Below are 22,508 nucleotides of genomic sequence, written 5' to 3' on the forward strand. Positions count from 1 at the left end.
CTCTCTCTGGGCGGTATAGGAAAGGAAGGAACAGAAGGGTGGAGGAACACAGGTGTGAATTAGAGAGAGAGAGAGAGAGAGAGAGAGAGAGAGAGAGAGAGAGAGAGAGAGAGAGAGAGAGAGAGAGAGAGAGAGAGAGAGAGAGTTCATAGAGTACAGTGATAGAGAGAAAAGTATGAATGATTTTATGAGGAGAAGGAGGAGGAGGAGGAGGAGGAGGAGGAAGAGGAGGAGTAATACTTTCCAAACACTTCAGAGAATCTTCCTCCTCCTCCTCTTCCTCCTCCTCCTCCTCCTCCTCCTTCCGACAAATTTATGCATTCATTCTTAGCTGGGTTCGCAGACCTTCTACTCCTCCTCCTCCTCCTCCTCCTCCTCCTCCTCTTCCTCCTTCCATACATTCCTGACGCCTTGTAGACCTGTTTGTACCTCCTCCTCCTCCTCCTCCTCCTCCTCTCATTGGTCTTCCTCCTCCTCTTCAGTATCTTCTTCCAGCTTTTCCTCTTAATCAGTATCCTGCTCCTGTCTTCTTCTTCTTCTTCTTCTTCTTCTTCTTTTCTTCCTCCCCTCCTCCTCCTCCTTCTTCTTCTTCTTCTTCTTCTTCTTCTTCTTCTTTTTCTTCTATTTCTTCCTCCTCCTTCTCCTCCTCCTCTTTTTCTTATCTCCGTTAATAAATGAATGAATTATTTCTCTCTCTCTCTCTCTCTCTCTCTCTCTCTCTCTCTCTCTCTCTCTCTCTCTCTCTCTCTCTCTCTCTCTCTCTCTCTCTCTCTGTTACTACTACTACTACTACTACTACTACCACCACCACCACCACCACCACCACCACCACTTCACTACTACTAATCTCATTCTTCCATACCTCCTCCTCCTCCTCCTCCTCCTCCTCCCTTTCCTCCCCTTCTCCAGTACATTTTTTCTCCCTCCCCCAGGTAATGTATCCTCAGCGGGGGGCGGGGGGAGGAATGGGAAAGGGGGGTGGTGATGGGAGAGATGGGCGCAGACAGATAGATAATAACGATAGATAAAAGGCGAGACAGGAGGTGATAGATGTGATTAGGATAGATAAATGTGTGTGTGTGTGTGTGTGTGTTTCGCTTTCTTGTTTTCTTATTTTTCTCCCTCTTTCTCTTCTTTTTTCTTTCTCTTCTTCTTCTTTCTCTTCCTTATCCTCTCTTCCTTCCTTTCTTTCATCTTTCTTTGCCACATCTCGTTTTCTTTCCTCCTCTTCTTCTTTTCCTTCTTTTTCTTATTCCATTTCTTCGTCATTTCTTCCCCCCCTCTGTCTCTCTCTCCGTACATAGATAGATAAAACTGACAGACTTAGGTATACACACACACACACACACACACACACACACACACACACACACACACACACACACACACACACACACACAAGGGTTAGATAGATAGATACAGCTGACGTAGACTGATAGACACCTCATCTGATAGACAAATAGGGTTATCAATGATGAATAGAGTTGTATAGCACTATTTCTGCTTATAGGGGCATTGTATGAGTATGTTTGTATGGGGAGGGGGTTAAATAATGTATGGGTTTGTATGTGTCTATGTGATTCTTGGTTATATTTATTTATTTTTGTAATTAATTTGTTTTTTGGGGGTTTTTAATGGGTAGCTATTGTAATTTGGCCTAAAGAAAACGTGTATTTTAAGCAGAAATATATTTGTGGTTAATAAAATGTATGTTTATTTTATCTAGGTGTGTGTGTGTGTTTGTGTGTGTGTGTTGTACGTACGTGTGGGTATTGTATGTGTGAGTGTGTGTTTGTATGGATGTTCTATGGGTTTGTATGGATGGTGAATAAGTGTATGGGTGTGTATGAATGTTGTGTGTGTGTGTGTGTGTGTGTGTGTGTTGTATTGGTGTGTATGGGGAACGTATGGAGGTATAAAGGTAGTGTTTGTAGATGTATGGGTAGGAATGGATGTGTATTTGTGTATGTATATATAGAAGGGTAGGACATACATACATACATACATACATACATACAGAAGTGAGAGGAGATTATCATTATTTAGCACAGACAGACAGACAGACAGACAGACAGACAGGATAAAAGATTGAGAATATTCATTAAGGGTCTCTCTCTCTCTCTCTCTCTCTCTCTCTCTCTCTCTCTCTCTCTCTCTCTCTCTCTCTCTCTCTCTCTCTCTCTCTCTCTCTCTCTCTCTCCATTTTCTGCTATTCCTGTTGTTCTATTATTGTCTTCTACTACTACTACTACTACTACTACTACTACTACTACTACTACTTCTACTACTACTACTACTACTACTACTACTAATAATAATAATAATAATAATAATAATAATAATAATAATAATAATAAGTGAAGATAAACATTTCAAAACAGATTATAAACATTTTATTTGTACAGATCTCTCTCTCTCTCTCTCTCTCTCTCTCTCTCCTCTCTCTCTCTCTCTCTCTCTCTCTCTCTCTCTCTCTTTACACTGGGATCTTGCAAGTTATATTCTGAAACGAGAAACAGAGAAAGTTAACCTAACCATCAACCAGAGAGAGAGAGAGAGAGAGAGAGAGAGGAGAGAGAGAGAGAGAAGAGAGAGAGAGAGAGAGAGAGAGAGAGAGAGAGAGGTAATTAAAGGTAGCCCCAGGTGTGAGTAGAAGAGGTGAGTCAGGTTAGCTAGAAAAAAAAGAAAAGAAAAAAAAGGGCCTACTGTGAATAACAAGAGTTTGAAGGCTTAATTTACTCTCTCTCTCTCTCTCTCTCTCTCTCTCTCTCTCTCTCTCTCTCTCTCTCTCTCTCTCTCTCTCTCTCTCTCTCTCTCTCCTCTCTCTCTCTCTCTCTCTCATCACTCTACATAGTTATTTTTTAATGATATAGATAAATTAATATAACTCTCTCTCTCTCTCTCTGAAAAAAGTATGGCAATAAAAACACAAACTACACACACACACACACACACACACACACACACACACACACACACACACACACACACACACACACACACACACACACACACACACACACACAGAGAGACTTACCTTGGAGCAATAAGGGCATTCACCTGTGATTATATTCATGCTTTGTCTGGCGGCAGGGAGACTTGACAGCCACTGCAAGTAACACAGGTTTCTAAGGGTGTTTTTAAAGTTCCAGTGGCAGATGAACAAGATTTCTACATTATTAACAGGAGAAGCACTCTTGAGAACCCCCAATAATTATCTCTGTGGTCTTGAAAAATAGGTCTGGTGAAGTTATATGGGTTTTTAAATGTTTATATCATTCTAGTGACAGATGAACATGATTTCTACATAATGAACAGGACAAACACTCTTGAGAACCTGGCTAACCATCTCTGTGGTGTTTAAATTTAATCATGGTGAGGCTACATAAGTTTCTAAGGGTGGTTTTATGGTTCCAGTGACAGATTAACAACATTTCTACATTATGAACAGGACAAACACTCTTGAGAACCTGGCTAACCATCTCTGTGGCGTTTAAATTTAGTCATGGTGAGGCTACATAAGTTTCTAAGGGTGTTTTTATGGCTCCAGTGACAGATTAACAACATTTCTACATTATGAACAGGACAAACCTCTTGAGAACCTGGCTAACCATCTCTGTGGCGTTTAATTTAATCATGGTGAGGGTACATAAGATTCTAAGGGTGTTTTTTATGATTCCAGTGACAGATTAACAACATTTCTACATTATGAACAGGAGAAACACTCTTGAGAACCCAGCTAAACCATCTCTGTGGCCTTGCAAAACACTCATGGGGACAGACCAGAGCGTTAACATGACCAAACACACACACACGCATACCAACACACACAAACACACCCATACGTACATCATAGAGGCAGGCAGCGTGGAATGGCGTGCAGCAGTGTTCGCAAGGCTGGTCAGGAAGTGATCCTTGGAAGTGGAGGGAGTAACATATTGGGCACTCCACTTCCTGCTCCACCCCTTCCACTCCTCCACACTCCCTCACCACACTCTCCCCCAGTAGGTGTTCCAGGTTCTCCACAAAACTCCGCTCTGCATCCCACTCCTGAAAAATGTGGATTGGGGTGGATTATGTGGAGTTGGGGTGGATGAAATGGATGGTTTGATGTGTGGGAGTGTGTGGGAAAGGACTGTGGATGAAGGGAAGTGATAGAAATTGAGAGGAATTGAGTGGGTGGATCAGGTGGAGTTAGGACTGATAAATTGCATGATTTGATGGTGGAGTTTGAAGTGTGTGTGTGTGTGTGTGTGTGTGTGTGTGTGTGTGTGTGTGTGTGTGTGTGTGTGTGTGTGTGTGTGTGTGTGTGTGTGTGTGTGTGTGTGTGTGTGTGTGTGTGTGTGTGGAGGAAAGGAAGGAATGGGAAAAGGAAGAGGAAGAATTTTTTTAATTCTCATTTAATTAAACTCTTGGGATATGACAGGTATAGAGACATAAGTAGTAGTAGTAGTAGTAGTAGTAGTAGTAGTAGTAGTAGTAGTAGTAGTAGTAGTACTCTCTCTCTCTTACTACTACTACTACTACTACTACTACTACTACTACTACTACTACTACTACTACTACTACTACTACTACTACTACAACAGCAACACCAACACCTTCTCCCCTCCCTCGCTCACCTCGTACGTGTGGGTGAGGCGTGTAGTGATGGGCCGGGTGCGCTTGGAGGGACCGAACAGAAGGCACTGCGGGAGGTGGCGGGGCTGCTGCGGCGAAAGGGTCACCTGTACATTGACCTGATTGCCTGAGAGAGAGAGAGAGAGAGAGAGAGAGAGAGAGAGAGAGAGAGAGAGAGAGAGAGAGAGAGAGAGAGAGAGAGAGAGAGAGAGAGAGAGAGAGAGAGAGAGAGAGAGAGAGAGAGAGAGAGAGAGAGAGAGAGAGAGAGAGAGGGAGAGGGAGAGGGAGAATTAGTAGAGAGTAAAGGACATATGTAATAGGTTTGATAATGGCAATAATAATAATAATAATAATAATAATAATAATAATAATAATAATAATAATAATAATAATAATAATAATACAATATATACATACATACATACATACATCTCAGATTGGAATACAGATAGTAGGTGTTTACTACTACTACTACTACTACTACTACTACTACTACTACTACTACTATTACTACTATTCCTGACATTACTACTAATACTTCTATCACTGCTTTTATTTCCAGCACTACTACTACTACTACTACTACTACTACTACTACTAATGATACTGCTTGGAAAAACTGGAAAAACTAAAAAATTACACAAAAAAAAAAAAAAACACTGCATGAGAGAGAGAGAGAGAGAGAGGAGAGAGAGAGAGAGAGAGAGAGAGAGAGAGGAGAGAGAGAGAGATGAGAGAGAGAGAGAGAGAGAGAGAGAGAGAGAGAGAGAGAGAGAGAGACTACCCAGCCAGTACCCACCTAGCAGAAGTCTCCTGAAGGTGTGGTGCCTGCAGGGGGTGGGGGGGTCCAGCACCAGCGCCACCTTGTCTATCTGGTCCATCACGTCCCAGAACTCTTGCAGGGAAGCCAGCCGTGCCTCCCACACCCGCACCACACCTGCCACACCCTCACTCTGCCCACAGTCCAAGAATGGTTGAGGTGATAATGAGGGAACAGACATACAGACACACAAGCAGACAGACAGACAGACAGACGGACAGACAGACAGACAGATAGATAGATAGATAGATAGATAGATGATATATGAAAGAAGACAGATAGATAGAAGAGCAGGTGGACAAATATACATTTAATTATTCATCCACTCATCAGTCATCCACCTCTCATCCACTCCTCATCAGCCATCCACCACCCAGCCACTTGCCATCCACTCACCGGCTCATAGTTGAACTCAAATCCACCGGGAAGGTCCGCCTCCACTGTGGGTTCCTCGTGTGGGTAGCCGTCAGCCACCCTCACCCGTAGAAGGTGCACCCGCTCCCCCGCATCCCTGAGTGAGAGTGGGGGTAGGGTGAAGGCGAGAGAATTAAGTTATTATTATTATTCTTGTCATTTTGTTAAGTTACTGTTGATTACTGTTTGTGTTATCAGATTGAAAAAAAAGTAATTCAACCCATCCCTTTAATAACTCTACCAGTCTATGACCTTCAATTACCCACAGGTGTTCAGACATACAAACACTCCCCTGTCACCCTAATCATGCCTCACCTGGTCTGCAGGGTGAAGGAGGTGAAGTTTGGGGACACCTGCTGCACCCTGGACCACCCAAGCCCTTCCAGGTGAGCCAGCAGACACCTCACCAGTGACTCATTAAGCTCCACCTGTAGCTCTCCCTCCTCCCTTCCCCTGTTGTCGCACCTCACGGCCTCAGTCTGGCAAGCAGTAGTGAGTGTTGGTCAGTCTGGCAAGCTGCAGTTAGTGCTGGTCAGTCTGGCAAGCTGCATTGAGTGCTGGTCAGTCTGGCAAGCAGCAGTGAGTGTTAGTGAGTCTTTCAAGCAGTAGTGAGTGTTAGTGAGTCTGGCAAGCAGTAGTGAGTGTTGGTGAGTCTGGCAAGCAGTAGTGAGTGTTGGTGAGTCTGGCAAGCAGTAGTGAGTGTTGGTGAGTCTAGCAAGCTGCATTGAGTGCTGGTCAGTCTGGCAAGCTGCAGTGTGAGTCTTGGTCAGTCTGGCAAGCTGCAGTGAGTGTTAGTGAGTCTTTCAAGCAGTAGTGAGTGTTGGTGAGTCTGGCAAGCTGCAGTGAGTGTTGGTCATGTGGTGGTGTATGATAGATATGAATGAATCTTTTTTCTCCTTTAAGTTTTAGACATGATGAGTGCCATGTTTTTTATCTGTTAAACTGATAAACTGATGATGAGCTGATTAAAAAACAGCCTAGAGGAAACAAGTTGAAGGAAGAAGATTGAGGGAAAGACAGGGAGTGAGATGGAGGGATGGCATTGTGGTGAAGTGTAAAGGCTGGGAGGCACAGAGGAAGACGCAAGGGACACAAACAACTGGAGGAGACTCACACATGGCACCAACCCCTCACTCACAGTAAAAGAACAATAATACATGAAATAAATTGAATGAATCTAATCCTAACTAACCCTGGGATGAAGACTGTAATGCTACTTGAATATTATCAGAGGAAAGCACTCTTGCATTTTCTAATTTTTTTTTATACTTATTGTTTTTGTCATGTATTTCATTAAGACCTCTTCCATTAAGACTCACACAGACTTTCTGGAATTTCTGCAAGTACTCAAGGGCAGTGCTGGAAGTCTTCTGAGCCTGGAAGGGAAGATCAGTCACAGTGAAGCTCAACTTTGCAGGAGTGAATAAATAAACAAATAAAGTTTCATAATCTGGCTAAAAAGAATCTATGAGAGAGAGAGAGAGAGAGAGAGAGAGAGAGAGAGAGAGAGAGAGAGAGAGAGCACAACACACCTCCAGTAACTGATCCGTGTGAGATACAACAAGCTCCTGGAGGCAAGTGTCTGAGCTGATTCGCATCCCCTCCACCCTAGGGAAGTGTGGAGTCTCCACTCGCACCTCTCTGTCCACACCCTGAAAAATTACCATCATATTTTTATCAATATGAGACTGTTCCTTTCCACCAGGGGACGACAGGGCTAAGTGTGTGTGTGTGTGTGTGTGTGTGTGTGTGTGTGTGTGTGTGTGTGTGTGTGTGTGTGTGTGTGTGTGTGTGTGTGTGTGTGTGTGTGTGTGTGTGTGTGTGTGTGTGTATTGCCCTGAGTGGTATTGCTGGCCTGGTATATAGACAGATAGATATTATTAATTTACATAAAAAGGAAGCCATCTATGATTTTCTGAATCATGCAGAGTAGATATTCTTAAATTCACAAGTGTTAATTTATGCTTAGTTTTACATTTTCTTATTTTATTCTTGATTTTGTTACTGGGTGATGAAGAGCCAGCAGGAAGCTGTTGGACGGCCGTCACTTCACGCCAAACCCACTCTTGCAAAATTATGACTTGCAAAGGCAAAACTATTTTTTCGCACCAAGTTTAGATGTGCTTTATGTTAGACAACTTACTCCAATATCCACGAAGCCACAGAACTCATGGGGAGGCTTGGAGGGGCGGCATCTTGGACACAGGAGAGGGAAGTGAGAGCAGAACTCAGACAAGGCCATGCTCCACCATCCAGGCACTCATCTGAAAAGCGACCAGCAGGTGATAAACACTTGGGGTATGTATCAATTGCCTTGCCCGTGGAACACTACCAAATCTTACCTGTCTTACCGGATAGATCCTTTCATTATGAGTATTTTCAACCCCATATGTATGGATCAGAAATTTACTATAACGCCGCTAACTTTTTTTTTTCTTTTTTTCTTCTTTTTTTTCCCGTACTGCCCCATTGCCCGCCGCCCGGAGCGTCGCACCGCCCCGCTTGACAAATCGTCAGCTGCCCATTCCTTAGGGATGTTCACCGGTATCCGATATATCGAAATATTGATAATTTATGTAGGGGAGGATTTTACCTGGGGCGGCTGGGAATGGCTGGTGACTCGCTCGGTCACTCTGTGGTAAATTAATCCTCAGTCCTCACACATACATAATGACAGCCTTATGACCCCAGGGCAGAGGTCAGCTGATAGCCTTATGTCGTCCTCCTTAATGCGAGAAACCTTTGAGAACCCCACTAATCATCTCTGGCCTTTGAAAAGAGTCGCGGTGAGAGAAAAGCATCTCACAATACGGGCCATAGACCTCATGTGAAAGATAATCATTTAGATCCCTGCCGCTGGCGTTTTCCTTCAACATTTGGAGAATTTCTAGCCTTTGAGCAGTATCAATTCTTAGAGAGGAAAAGAAAAAAGATAAATATATACATAGAATGGGAGTCCTGTTGAGAAGCCAGACTGAGGTAAACACAAGCAGATGGGAGAGAGCAAAGGAGAGCGAGTGTGTCAAGAGGTCTCAGGACAGCTCCATCTCTTCCATCTCCTCTCCACCACCTCTCCCTCGTGCCTGCTGCCGTGCCCGTGCCTACCTCGTGATGAGCCTCAACTTAGAGGTGGTGCTTGAGCCTGAGAAGTCTTGTTACACCAATGGCGAGGACGTGACTGGCTGGGTCAATGTGAAGGTGGAGACTGTTACGGCTTGCAGAGGTGAGGATACGTGTGCTTTTGTTGCCTGTCACTGGAAGGGAAGGAGTACGGTGGTGTTTCAGTGCATGTCCTCTTGTTTTCTTTTGTTTTTGTGCCTCATTCGTGTAAGAAATGTAATTGTGAGCTATTTTTCTTTGTTTTGCTGTGTTTTCGTGGCCTTGTAAAATGTCACTTTAAGGGAACAGTTACAGTGGAAACTCTCTTTTTTATTTATTAGTTTCTATGCTTCCCTCTTGTAAGTAAAGGCGTGGTGAAGTATTTTCCTTTGTTTTTTGTTTATTATTCATTGTTTTTGTTGTTTTTTTACTACCTGTATGAAGAAAAGGAAGTTACAGTAGAAGTTCTCTTGTTTTCTTGTCTTCATTTATTGTTTTCGTGCTTCTTTTATGAAACAAATGGGGTTATGATGAATATTCCTTTGTTTTCTCCCTTCATATCCTGTATTTGAGTATTGTGCTGCCTGTACAAACTGATACCCTATGTTTTTTGTTGTTTTTTGTTTTTTTCTTATGTGTATTTTGTTTTTGTGCTTTGTGAAATTAATAATACCTGGAATCTTATCTTTTTTTTTTTTTTTTCTCCAATTTTGTATCTGTGCTGCCTCTATGAAAAGAATTGTACAAACTGACCACAGGAATTAATGCCCTCTTGTTTTCAGTTTACATTTGTCGTGTTTGTTGCTTCCTTTTATGAAATATCAGTGGTGGAGTTATTTTTCTCTTCATTTTTTTCTGTTTTCTTTCTTTGTTACCTTGTTATTGTATCGTCTCAAGTTTTTATCCTTTCTTTTGTTATCTTTCCACTCCCTCTTTGCCTTATTCATGTTCTTTCTTTGTCATCTGTCTATGCTTTCTTTGTTATCTGCTTAGTCCCTTCCAGTTTCTTATCATTTTGTTTGTTTATCCTTTCTTCCTTTTCTTGTCCCATTGTTATCATCCTATTCTTTCTTATCTCATTATCTCACAGGGGCTTAATCCTGTCACATCACCACTGCCTCACTAGAATTTGCCTGTTATATTCCTTTGCCTATTTGGGGAGGGGTGGGTGAGGGGAGCAATCAAGAAATCTGTTGGGGCATTGTTCCCCTGTGGCACCCCCTCTGAAACTGGCTTTGTGATGTTAGTGTGAGAGGGTTTAACATAACAGTGTCCCCTTAGGTATTGTTTATTTTTCTTTCCCTATTCTTTTTTTTTTTTTTTTTTTTTTTTTTACTATACCTTGTCTTCTTATCCCTGTATTATGTTGTCGTTGCTTTGTCATCTCTTGAGAACCCAGCTAATTATCGGTGTGCCCTTTGAAAATCACTGAGGCAAAGTGACGTGTGTTTTTAAGTATGTTTTATGGTTCTAGTGACAGATTTTTCCTATTTTTTTGTGTAAGAGGGTCACTGGTCAAGGGAAACAAACAAAAAAAGGAACTGACTGGAGAAACACACTTGAGAACCCAGTTAATCATCTACGTGGCTTTTAAAATAGATGTGGTGAGAGAACAAAGTGTTTCAGAATACATACCAAACTTTCGTGACCCTTTCAGCCATCCTTGCTCGTGCCCGGGGGTTCTGCGAGGTGAGGTGGGAGTCCAGCAGTGATGACGATGATGTGGTGACCGACACAGAGACATTCTTCGACCACACCATCACTGTCTGGTCCGGGGCAAGTGAGTTTCAGTAGGGAGTGGTTGGAGTGATTTGGTCTCCTACAGTTAAGCTTGGGCTATTATTTATTCATTTATTTATTTATTTATTTTATTTTATTTTATTTTATTTATTTTTATTTATTTTTATTTTTTCGTTTGAACTTTTATTTTGATTCAGAGTTGTTGATTGACGTTACAAGTTGAATGATCCACCTATTATCCATCATTTATATCTCATTCTGGCCTGTTATTCAGTATTCTATTCTGTTTTCACTATTTATTCATCCTTCTGTCCTAGTTCCCATCCACTAAGTTACTTTTCCACTGATCCACCAAACAGGTTATGGGGAGAACCTCATGCCGGGTGAATTCCGTTTCCCGTTCTGCTTCAAGCTCCCCGACAAACTCCCTCCAACTTACGAGGGAAAGTATGGACACATCCGCTACTCGGTGGAGGCGCAGAATGACTTCCAGTGGGGCGCTGTCGAGAAGGCTATTGCTCGCTTTAAAGTGAAGCCTTTGCAAGACTTGAATGAGGACCCCAAACTAGCTGTGAGTCATGGTGCCCTTTTCTTTTTCGTTTTGTCCAGTTTTTACAGTAGTTTAATTTGACGGTCGCTGCTGAGTCTAGTGGCATCAAGAAAAACTGGCGATCCCATATACAAAGCAGTCTATGGCATATATAGAAACACGTCTCACTCAATATGCAAGATGCGGCCTGATGTGAGTGTTTGCTAGAGTGCTGCAGCCAATCACCCTCCAGGAATCAAAGTGAACCTAGTAAATTTAACCATACGAATCCTTCAGGTCTTTTTATCACGCATCATCACCGACTCCTCTATCCCACAGGAGTCTCTGCCATTGCGCAAGGAGGAGATGGTGTGCTGCCTGTGCTGTGAGGAGGGGCCGGTGATGGTTTCCCTCACAGCAGAGAAGGGTGGCTACGTGGCAGGGGAGTACGTGCTCATAACAGGCGAGGTGACTAACCGCACGTCCAAGGTGGTGGAGAGTGCCAATATCCAGCTACTGCAGGTGGGGAGAGAAAGTGAAGTACCCTCCCTTCTTTGTTCTTATTTATTTTCTCCTCCTTCTCCTCTTCAGTGTTCTCTTCATTTATAGGCATGACATTCACTGGAGTGTGTGACATTTTTACTTTACCTTTACTTCATCTCTCTTGGAGTGAGACCAATGGGAGTTTGTGTTTTGCTCTCCTGATCTGACCTCTTGCAACACCTCTAATGCAAGTTATTGGGATTCTTAAGTGTATTTTCATGATTGATCTGTGCATATACCAAGCCAGCAGTCCCACAGGATGGCCCAGACAAAGCACCACACACACACACACACACACACACACACACACACACACACACACACACACACACACACACACACACACACACACACACACACACACACACACACACACACACACACACACACACACACACACATATGAACTCTTATCCCTGTTAGTCCCTGGTGGAAAGGGACAGTTTCACAGGCCACTGCACTACACCCCAGGATCTTAGGTATACATACAAAATAGAAAGCAAATGAATGGTGTGTGTGTGTGTGTGTGTGTGTGTGTGTGTGTGTGTGTGTGTGTGTGTGTGTGTGTGTGTGTGTGTGTGTGTGGTGCTTTCTTTGGCCACCCTGTGTAGGATTAGTATCTTAGTATACAGATAAATTTTGTACGTACAGTCACAGCCAAGAGTGTGTTCATGTGCCATATTCTTTTCTGCTAACTTATCCATTTCATCTCCACCGTAAGTCCTCTGATGTGCTGCCTGTCACCTCACAAACCTGAGAAGTGAAAGGCTCCAAGATCAGAGGATGCAAGACTGAAGGAGGACACTAAACACAGTGGAAGGGAGAGCATCAGGTTACAAGACTTCTGGCTGTGACTGTACCTCACAAAATATACCAATGTGTATAACAGAACAAAACGCAAGAATACATAACAGCAACGGCCTTGACCTGCTGTTCCTTCATTGCAGACCATCACCTTCTATGCCAAAGGCAACACCAAGAAACAGAAGAACTTGCTAAAGGAGGTGCAGAAGCCTGGCTTCGGTGCTGGTGGCACTGACGTCTGGCTGTCTGTCCCAATCCGTGTCCCAGAGTATGCAGTGTCCATTGACCATTGCCACAACATCAGTGTGGAATATAAGATTAGGGTATGTATGTGTGCAGTGTGTGTGTGTGCGGGCGTGCGTGCGTGCTTACGTGCGTGCTTTAAGATTAGGGTACATTTGTGTTTATTTATCTATGTGGTGTATAAGACTAGCGTATTGTATGTGTCTGTGTGTATTTTACTGCTTAAAAAGGAAAAGAAGAAGAAGCTAACCTTGAAAGAGAGAAATTGAATTGATGTGTTGCCATTATGTGTGGGAATAACTGTCCTCCTCAGGTTGACTTCTTGGTGGGAGAACGAAATAAGATAGGTGTGTTCCCATTGTGTGTAAGATTTTTATTTCTCATTGGGAGAGAGAAACAAAATAGATATGTTCTCTCTGTATGTTGGAATAATTGTGTGCTTCAAAGGTTGATTTCTCAGTGGGAAAGAGAGAGAGAGAGAGAAATAGATCAGTTCCCATTGTGTGTTGAGACAGTTTTGCTTCTCGGGTTGATGTCTGAATGGGAGAAAGAAATAGATCTGTTTCCATTATGTACGGGAATAGTTTTGCTTCACAGGTTGATGTCTGAATGGGAGAAAGGAATGGATCTGTTCACATTACGTACAGGAATAATTTTGCTTTTCGGGTTGATGTCTGAATGGGAGAAAGAAATGGATCTGTTCACATTACGTACAGGAATAGTTTTGCTTCTCAGGTTGATGTCTGAATGGGGGAAAGAAATAGATCTGTTCACATTACGTACAGGAATAGTTTTGCTACTCAGGTTGATGTCTGAATGGGGGAAAGAAATGGATCTGTTCACATTACGTACAGGAATAGTTTTGCTTCTCAGGTTGATGTCTGAATAGGAGAAAGAAATAGATCTGTTCACTTTTATGCACAGGAATAATTTTGCTTCACAGGTTGCCTTCTCAGTGGGGGGCTACTGGGATGTGGATGTGGAGAACACCTTCAGGGTGGGCACCATACCTGTGGGCAAAGTGGCGTTTGCTCTGGATGGTGACCCCTCCAGCAACACCCAACCCTCGGCACCACCCCTGGAGGACCCCATCACACCTCCTCTCCCCATCCTGGAGCAGCCCCGTGCCCTCCCTGCCCCCACCGACCCACTGGCAAAGGAAGGCAAGGAGGGGGATGGCTGTGCCCTGCCTGTTTCTTAAGGTTAATTTTGGTGTCTAGTCCAGTGAATACTTTTCTATGAGAGGAAGTCAAAATTGTTGGTGAATTGACTGGTGTGTAATGCCAGTTTTGTACGTGTGTAGCCCGGGTCCAGCACCGCAAGAGTGGCACTTGAGTCGTGTTGAGGTGAGTCACGGCTCATGAATGTTTGATCTGAGGGATTTGAAAGCTATGAATGGATTGGTTCTCCCCCTTGGCTTTTATTACAAATGTAGAATTCACATTTTAAAAGATTGCCTAAATGTCCTGTATTTCAAATGTAGAATTTGCATTTACTCTATATTCTAAAATGGATGCCATAAAGTGCATTCATTGAAAGACAAAGAATCTGCTGTTAATCCCAGTGTACAGATTGCATTCATAAGTAGTGATTCACCAGTACAGATTTTGTATCCAACTGGACTTTAAATCAGTGTTTGGCTTCACATTACCTGTAAGAAGCTGAACCTAAGACCACACACTACGATTTAGAAATTTGTACGTGTTTATAATTCCTGGCGTATTGCAGCTTTTGAAACTGTGTGACTGTGAACACCAGATACAAGGGCCGTATTCTGAAACACCTCTGCACTGTACTTCCTCTACTTTCCAGAAACCATGGTTCTAATAACAGATTAACAAGATTTCTATATTATTAACAGGAGAAACGCTCTCAAGAACCTGGCCAATCGTCTGTGGCTTTGGAAAATAGTTGTGGTGAGAGAGCAAAGTGTTTAAGAATGCCGGGCCAAGTCACACTTTTTCTAACACAAACTTCATCAGATTCCTAAGTGTCAGTACAATGCAAATCACCGACCAATTTTTCATACTTTTATAAGATTGATAGTGGCTCTACCTCACTCCCTTGAGGCAAAGTTTTGTACTGTAGTCGCCGTCTTGGTACCGAGACAAACTGAACTTAGTACTCAATTCACTACAAGATGAGCTTTGAGTCACTGTCTGTCTCTACAACACTGTGGCTTACGTGTATCTGTCATGTTACTTAGGTCACAATTCCAGCAAGATTCACCACTGCAAACATCATCTGCAGTGGTGCACTTTACTCAGCCACACTTTTCTCTCTCTGTCTCTCTCTGCCATGAACTTTGGCAGCTGACCCTTTATCAATTCCAGGCTTCAGGGATGTGAGCTAATCCTTTAGGTGACGCACAGCTTGATGTACTCTCCTGGTTTTACAGCTTGTCTTGCATCATATTTATCTTCTGGGTCACTGTCTCCTTCTCTATTCTCTCCTGGGTGTTCATCTTTATCACCTGTTATTGCACTTATGTTCTCCCCAGGTTACTATTATTGTACTCTATCTTCTGCATCACTTTTTTCTCCCCCATTCTCTCCAAGGTGTTTGCAGGTCAGCACCTATTACCATACCCTTATTTATCTTGTCATTTTCCCTTCCCCATCCTCTCCCAGGTCTTCATCTTTATCACCTGTACTCATTTTTCCTTTCCTCTTCTCTCCTAAGTCTTCATCTTTATCACCTTTTACTATACTCCTAATTATCTTGTCACCTTTTCCTCCTCAATCCTCTCCCACTCACCACCCAAGAGGGAGCTGTGAATCTTATTGTTTTGGTCTGTCCTAGAGGATAATGAGCTGTATTAGTGATCTTCAAGTGCAATGCAGGAAGAAGCTTTGTATCCAGCCTTTGTATGCATCTTGTGGGAGCTTTGCCGGGCCTTTATACTCCTTTGCAATAATACTCACTGCTGAACACCAGGCTTAGAAGAATCTCAAACCGCAAGCCTCACTTTTTTCCTGCATTAAGTCCGAGGTGGAAGGTTAAGTTAATGGATGTTTGAGTATGTGTTTAAAAGTGGAATGTGTTTTGAGTGGTGATGCCTGCTGAACAGTGTGTGTGTGTGTGTGTGTGTGTGTGTGTGTGTGTGTGTGTGTGTGTGTGTGTGTGTGTGTGTCAGCATTCACAGCCCCTCCTCTTAATATCCCAGATTATGTACACTATTTGTTTTATATATTCCTTCTTGCCACTCCCAAATAATCTCTTTTTTTCTTCTTACATGTTTATCTATTTTTTTATTTATTTATTTATTTATTTATTTATTTATTTATTCATTTTATTTTATTTATTTATTTATTTATTTTTTTTTTTTTTAGCATTGAGTATTTTAGCATAGTTGGAAATTGTTGTATCACAGTTTTGAGTCTTGTGTTGTGTTCAAGAGGGGAACTGTTGGTGAGTGTTCTTATGCTCTGATTTCCTTACTTTATTATTATCTTGGTGTTTAAGGATGGGGTCTGCATCTAGAGTGTGTGTGTGTGTGTGTGTGTGTGTGTGTTCCTTTTTCATCCATATTACCATTTCCTTCTATGTTCTGCCTCACTATTACATCACCACCTGCTTCCATATCTTCACCCTCACAAGCAACACAAAGCAACAGACCACCACCTCAGGACAACACTCACACATCACCTCCAGGTCCGCCCACCGCCCGTGTTCTGCAGTACTACCAACACAAGCACCCCAGCAACACAAAGTTTGTTGGTAATGATTCCATTATTAGTTTAGCAGTAGTATCATAGTTTAGTGTTCCGTTGCAATACAAAGGGATGGTATTGGCAACTCTGGACTCCCATGCAACACTGCCAAAGATTCAACATGACCAAATCAACACATAGTAAGTTAGATGAATGCTTTTTTACGAGTTTTGATATCCAGGGACAGTAATCTTGACTTGCAGCTTTAGAAGATATACCAGTTCAGTGTGTGTGTGTCATGTTATGCAGGTTTCAAATACTCAGATGTGCGTGTCGTTTTATTTACGTATGTGCGTTTTTCCGCTCAAAAAATAATAACAAACGAGAAATTGTTTGATCGCCAAAAGTTGTAATAGATGGAATATTTTAACTTGTATTTCAGTGCATCATAAGAAGTGTGTGTTCTTACCTAATTGTGTTTTTTTGCAGGATGGAGTCAAGTTTGTAATGATCCATTAAGTTAATTTGTCATACTTATCTTTCAAGCTGTGAGTGCTCCTTGTACACACAGCTTGGTCAGTCGGTCAGTGTGTTCCATTGACTGATTGCTATGTCAGAAAAACTATATTCTCTCATCTTTCTTCACTTTTTTTGTACAATTTCTTGCTGTGCCCTCTTAGTGTGTGTGTGTGTGTGTGTATGTGTGTGTGTGTGTTTATAGTATCACTCCAGAATCACACAGTAACAACTCAAACCAAAGTCCATTTCCAACCTGCCATTTGCACAGCAGCTCCCAAAACTATCTATGAAAAAATGAGGTGTACATTCTGACACAACAGACAATATTATTTGACACGTTTAGTGATTACGGCAGCAACAGTTATCAGCCCTGCACACTGGGTATGGTTGCCGTGTCATGATGTGGGAAATAGACCGGCACATCAGCATCACGTCAAGCCACGCATGCCAATCTTACAACTCCACACGTGATCAGGCAGCAGGTGTCATATTGTTCATTATGCCACAGTTGACACCACACTAAAGACAGTTGTGGGAGCTCCTGTACATGACATCCATACATCAATAAGCACAAGGGTGATGGCCACAGCACCTCGCCAAGCCACCAAGCCAGCACCACACACCACAGGGTCCTTTCCTCACAACAAACTTTCTCTTCACCTCTTCAGTAAAGCATTAGTGTTAGTGATGTACTGTGTAAGGTTCTCCTCTGCTCCTCATGTAACCTTCTGTACCTCAAGTCAGTATTATTCTTCTACACAAATAGAAAGAAGGGGAAAACATTTGTCGCACATGTATTGTTAAGGATGAGTCGGAAAATGTCTCGGTAATTATCAAATCTGTAAACCTTGTGTATTTTGTCTTCAGGTTTTGTATATTTATTTTTTTAGATGCATAATTACTTGAGAGGGTAAATGAAGATGAAATTGTCTGACTAAACCAATGATGAATGTGTTTCTTAGATATGTAATTACTTGGTAAGGTATATGGAAATGAAATTATCTGATTGAGCTAATAAATAATGAATACGTTTTCTATATACATAACTACTTGGAGGGTATAGGGTGAAATAATCTAACCAAACCAATGATGACTTTTTTCCTATGTATATCTAGTATGTAAATAGGCTTAGCTGCATACTTAAGGTGGGTCACTGAGACAAGACATGCCTCTTTGCCTCTTGCCTCTTTGCAGGAACATAAATACAAAGAGAGGGTTTCCAAGTCCCCTTTGCTCCATTTCTTTAAGTTACCTTTTATGTCTCACAGGGAACATGGCACCAGTATATTTCTATCCGACTGTGGAATGTGTACCTTATGTCCTCCTACCACAGCCAGGGATGACTACTTTATACTTCTCTGCTCCTTATGATGTGTGTGTGTGTGTGTGTGTGTGTGTGTGTGTGTGTGACTTGTAATATTTTTTGTACCACAGATGAAAGAATGGAGGTGTGCTGCCTTGTGTTTGGAGTGTCATCTTCTTGCCATATTTCCAGTGGGCACTCATTTGTAATATTTCTCATACCACAGATAAAAGAATGAAGGTGTGTTTCCCTGAGTGTTGGTTTGGAGTGTCACGTACCACCAGTTAAAGAAATATCAGCACCCTGGCATCAGATGTGTTAAATGCTTCATCCCTGGGTCAGTCAGTAGTGTTGGCAGGCCTGTTTGGTTTGCAGAAATAGTAGTGTTGCCATGTGTGCTACAGTGTAAGGGGTATATGTTCCTACTTGGCACCTCTCACACAGTAGTACCAGCATATTTGTGTCTCGTATTCCCTCACGCTGCTACGGTGCCGATGCTTCTTTCATTGGGGGTACCTGTCATGTTTCCAGTGGGTGCGTTGTGAGCTGTTGCCACACCTCAGGCCTCTATGTCAAAATGCACGTGCCTACTTTTGTTACGCACCGCCTTTGCTATGCTACAGGGTGACCCCAAGAGTCTGGACGCAGGAAAAATGTATCAAGTATTTTTTCTTCCTTAATATCTTCAGTTTGTTGTCCACCATTAGTGATGCAAAGTTCAGTGCGTTTTAAGGAGTGTATCCTGAAACACTTCCTTGCTGCACCTCCACAAAAGGGCCCAGTTGAAGTAATGCAAGTTTTTAAGAGCATTTTAATAGTTCTAGTGACAAATTGACAAGATATCTACATTGTGAACAGGAGAAACACTCGTGGGGAACGTGGCTAATCACCTCTGTGGCCTCGGAAAACAGCCATGGTGAGGAACCAGAGTGTTTCAGAATATTTAAGTCACAAGAACCCAATGCAGTAACAAAAAATAAAATAAAAATAGATAACTGAAACAATGATAATGGTAGTGGTGGTGGTGGTGGTGGTGGTGGTAATAATAATATGACTAATGTATCCAGACTTTTGGGGTCACACTGCGCTCTCCAATGTATGTACGTATGTTTGAAATCCACACACACAAAGCAGGTATGTTCCTCGGCAGCATTATTGTGTACACAGCGCCGTCTTTGCTCATGCATACGTCCTGTTTGTGATGTTTTGTAATTTTATATGTGGTTTGTAATGTAAGGCCACTCCACCCCTCCACCCATGTGCTGCTGCTTGCTGTTGTTGTTGTTGTCGTCGTTGTCGTCGTCATCCTTGCTCGTGATGTCCTCTTCTTGTTTTGGGTTCATTAGTTAGTGTTCAATTTTATTCTCTTTTATATTTTTATGCTTATTTGTTTTTTTTTTGGTTTATTAATGCAGAATGTTTAATTTTATTCTTATTTATTGCCTTTATTTTATTTATTTATTTATTTATTTATTTATTTATTTATCTGTTTGTTTATTTATTTATTTATTTATTTATTTATTTTGTTTTATTGATTTTTTACTCTATTTTTTGTATGTATGTGTTTTGTTGTATTTATTTTATCTTTGTGTATTTTGTTTAGTGTAATCTATTTATCTAGTTAGTAAGTTATTATCTTTATTTCATTCTCTTAATTAATCTGTTTATAATATTTAATGATTGATTTAGGTATTTATCTGTCTTTATTTTGTTTCTCTTGTTCATTGATTGATTTTGTCATTTTGCTTGATTTATTTATATATCTTCATTTTTATTATTTTGCTAGTTTCTTTTGTTTCTCTTAATTTTCATGAGATCAAAAGGCCATTACCGTGTCATGACTCAACACACAATATTCCAAGTATATACTCTCCATAGATTAGAGATTTGGAAGTGCTCAGTATCTGCTCATTATCACATTTAATTATAGCCTTTTTATCAGCAAGTTACTTTGAGTGCTTGTAGTGTTTTGCAGTGCTTACATATATCTTAGGTTTAATGAAATTCTGTGTTATCATTACCTTGTCTGAATCCTGCTCGTTTTCCTTTCATTATCTTTCCTTCAACATACCTACCTTCTCTCTCTCCTGTGACACCCCACCTCTTTCTCTTTGTAATTCCTAATCCACTGTTATCATTACCATACTTGCTGTTTTGTCTGAATCCTGCTCGTTTTCCTTTCAATATCTTTCCTTCAACATACCTGCCTTCTCTCTCTCCTGTGACACCTGATCTTCTCTTTACAACTCTCATTCCACCACATTTGCAATAGGTACTACTATTATACGACCGCTGATGACTAGCACACTTATCGCGCTCGGATTAATTGTCTTAGTTAATATGTGATGAGATTATGTATAGTTTGAATTAAGGCAGCTTTGTTTATGGATGTATCATAAGCACTAGCTAAGATGTTTTTTACTCCTTAGATTGTTAAGTATTGTAATGAAGCAGTGATGTCAGGGAGAATGATGAAGGTGTGTGTGTGTGTGTGTGTGTGTTATGGTGGATGGTTTGGCCAAAGAGACTACAGAAGTTACTTGTAATAGAAGATAAATAGATTGCGTGTGAGAGATTTGTGCGTGTGTATGTGTGTGTGTGTGTGTGTGTGTAGCAGAAATCAAAAAAGATCTATGCATCACTGTATCGTTTGAGCTTCATAGCAGAATTTAGCATACATGAAGGTGCTAGTGAGGAAAGTAGGTACATAGTAAGTTATGTACAGGCAAATCAAGACTCAATCATCCTTTTTTTTTTCCATCACTGAAGCGAGTTGTGTTAGGCAACCCATGTAAGGTAATTCATTGGTTTCCATTGTACAAAGCCTGTGTGGTGCTGAGTTCGTATTTCCTCTTGGTGCTGTTTTGGTTGATATTATTTCTTAGGGTACTCAAATGTTTATATGAAAGATGAGGGAAGTTGTTTAAAGGATGTTATTTGGATTATTTAGCATTTTTATAACCATTTTCTGTATTTATTTATTTATTTAGATTATTTAGCATTTTTATAACCATTTTCTGTATTTATTTATTTATTTATTTTTGTCTGATTTATTTATTTATTTCACTTACGTTATTTTGTTTGGATTTGTTTGTTCCAGATCCATGAAGCCGATGTTTGTAATGTAAACAGCTGGTAGACACTAATTAGTTCCAATATGGTGTGTCGGTATCTGGCTACATGAAATGTCTGTACGTATTTACATGGCTGGTGTGGGTTGCCAGCACTACGAGCTACATTGTCCGCCCAATATTCATCAGATAAATTCCAATGAAAAGTCCAGTTCTTTAATTCCATCTCTCTCAAGCAATCCACACGTAAAAGTATAACAAAAGCATAAGAGAAGCCACAAGAACCCAGTACGTAAATAAAAACCATTATCTTTTTTTTTTTTTTTTTTTTTTTCCTGTAGTGTGGGAAGATTTGCCGACAAAGGTTACTTAAACACACTTCCATAGAAACACTTCTCGCTCCGTGCGTTATCCATTCGCTCTAATCTAGCCTTATATCGCAGGGTTGCCTTTACTTGTCTAAAATTACTCCCTCCCATGTCTCCCCTCAAAGCCTCAATCGCTGTATACTTTGGTGCATTCAGTGCCATTCTTGCTACTCTATTTTGTCCTACTTATAACTTATCTAGTTCATTCTCATTCCACACAATCACATCCATACCATACATAAGGCACGTTCTCGGTGCCGAAACGATAATTACTCCCAGTGAGGTCTAAAGCACTGTTCAGGGAGTGCTGTGAACTTATCATTAAACCCAGCTGTGACCTCACTGAACGTTTCCCTTTGTGTCTCACAAGGGGGCAGTCACAGCCTGCCCTCTAAAGACAACTCTCTTCCTCCACACAAAACTACAAGCACCTAATAACACACACACCCTTCACTCAAAAATTTTAAAATCATCATGGCGACTCCTACATCAGCCTCGGAGTCCCCATCTGGGGAGGGGACCATAAATCTCCCCAGGTCGGACTGCCTTTCTGTCGACGACCTAAGTGTCTTGACACCCCCGTCAACTTTTTCTTCATTAACTTCTGCAACATTCGCGGTCTAAGATCTAATTTTCAATCTGTAGAACACCACCTCTCCTCTTCTAAACCTCATCATTTTTTTACCACTGCTTTGACCCTTTTATGGGACTGGCATTTCAGTGGGCATATTTTTTTTTATTGGATTTTTGTTGCCCTTGGCCAGTGTCCTTCCTACATAAAA

At 41.4% G+C, this 22,508-nt stretch overlaps 2 protein-coding genes across 6 annotated transcripts; one reads left to right on the forward strand and one right to left on the reverse strand.

Moving 5' to 3' along the window:
• Nucleotides 1-2,392: 2,392 nt before the first annotated feature.
• LOC135094903 (E3 ubiquitin-protein ligase FANCL-like) lies at nt 2,393-9,100 on the reverse strand. Of its 5 annotated transcripts, none has more exons than XM_063995405.1 (11): nt 8,960-9,100; nt 7,998-8,118; nt 7,387-7,506; nt 7,174-7,230; nt 6,170-6,333; nt 5,837-5,951; nt 5,420-5,573; nt 4,623-4,747; nt 3,850-4,050; nt 3,038-3,109; nt 2,393-2,503 (listed from the first exon to the last, which is right to left on the reverse strand). In XM_063995405.1, exons 2-11 carry the CDS (start codon nt 8,094-8,096, stop codon nt 2,477-2,479), a joined length of 1,134 nt encoding a protein of 377 aa, XP_063851475.1. In that variant the 5' UTR covers nt 8,097-8,118; nt 8,960-9,100; the 3' UTR covers nt 2,393-2,476. The 5 variants fall into 5 exon arrangements, with proteins under 5 accessions (XP_063851475.1, XP_063851479.1, XP_063851477.1 ...); XM_063995409.1 differs by lacking the exon at nt 8,960-9,100 and adding an exon at nt 8,799-8,823; XM_063995407.1 differs by lacking the exon at nt 8,960-9,100 and adding an exon at nt 8,448-8,682.
• On the forward strand, nt 8,804-21,564 carry LOC135094905 (arrestin domain-containing protein 3-like). The gene is made up of 6 exons (XM_063995413.1): nt 8,804-9,077; nt 10,611-10,733; nt 11,053-11,264; nt 11,562-11,744; nt 12,713-12,892; nt 13,756-21,564. Exons 1-6 carry the CDS (start codon nt 8,804-8,806, stop codon nt 14,011-14,013), a joined length of 1,230 nt encoding a protein of 409 aa, XP_063851483.1. The 3' UTR covers nt 14,014-21,564.
• The last annotated feature ends 944 nt before the right edge of the window (nt 21,565-22,508 follow it).

The sequence above is a fragment of the Scylla paramamosain genome, chromosome 47, assembly GCF_035594125.1.
Source record: "Scylla paramamosain isolate STU-SP2022 chromosome 47, ASM3559412v1, whole genome shotgun sequence".
Classification (NCBI taxonomy): Eukaryota; Metazoa; Arthropoda; class Malacostraca; order Decapoda; family Portunidae; genus Scylla; species Scylla paramamosain.

What these genes read in the sequence shown, in the direction of transcription:
- LOC135094903 (XM_063995405.1), bottom strand. Translation starts at nt 8,096, where the DNA reads ATGGCCTTGTCTGAGTTCTGCTCTCACTTCCCTCTCCTGTGTCCAAGA. An exon ending in GTGGCTTCGTGGATATTGGA is followed by an intron (nt 7,507 to 7,997) that starts GTAAGTTGTCTA and finishes GTAATTTTTCAG; the next exon opens with GGTGTGGACAGAGAGGTGCG. An exon ending in ACACGGATCAGTTACTGGAG is followed by an intron (nt 7,231 to 7,386) that starts GTGTGTTGTGCT and finishes CTTCCCTTCCAG; the next exon opens with GCTCAGAAGACTTCCAGCAC.
- LOC135094905 (XM_063995413.1), top strand. Translation starts at nt 8,804, where the DNA reads ATGGGAGTCCTGTTGAGAAGCCAGACTGAGGTAAACACAAGCAGATGG. An exon ending in ATGAGGACCCCAAACTAGCT is followed by an intron (nt 11,265 to 11,561) that starts GTGAGTCATGGT and finishes TCTATCCCACAG; the next exon opens with GAGTCTCTGCCATTGCGCAA. An exon ending in GTGTGGAATATAAGATTAGG is followed by an intron (nt 12,893 to 13,755) that starts GTATGTATGTGT and finishes TTTGCTTCACAG; the next exon opens with GTTGCCTTCTCAGTGGGGGG.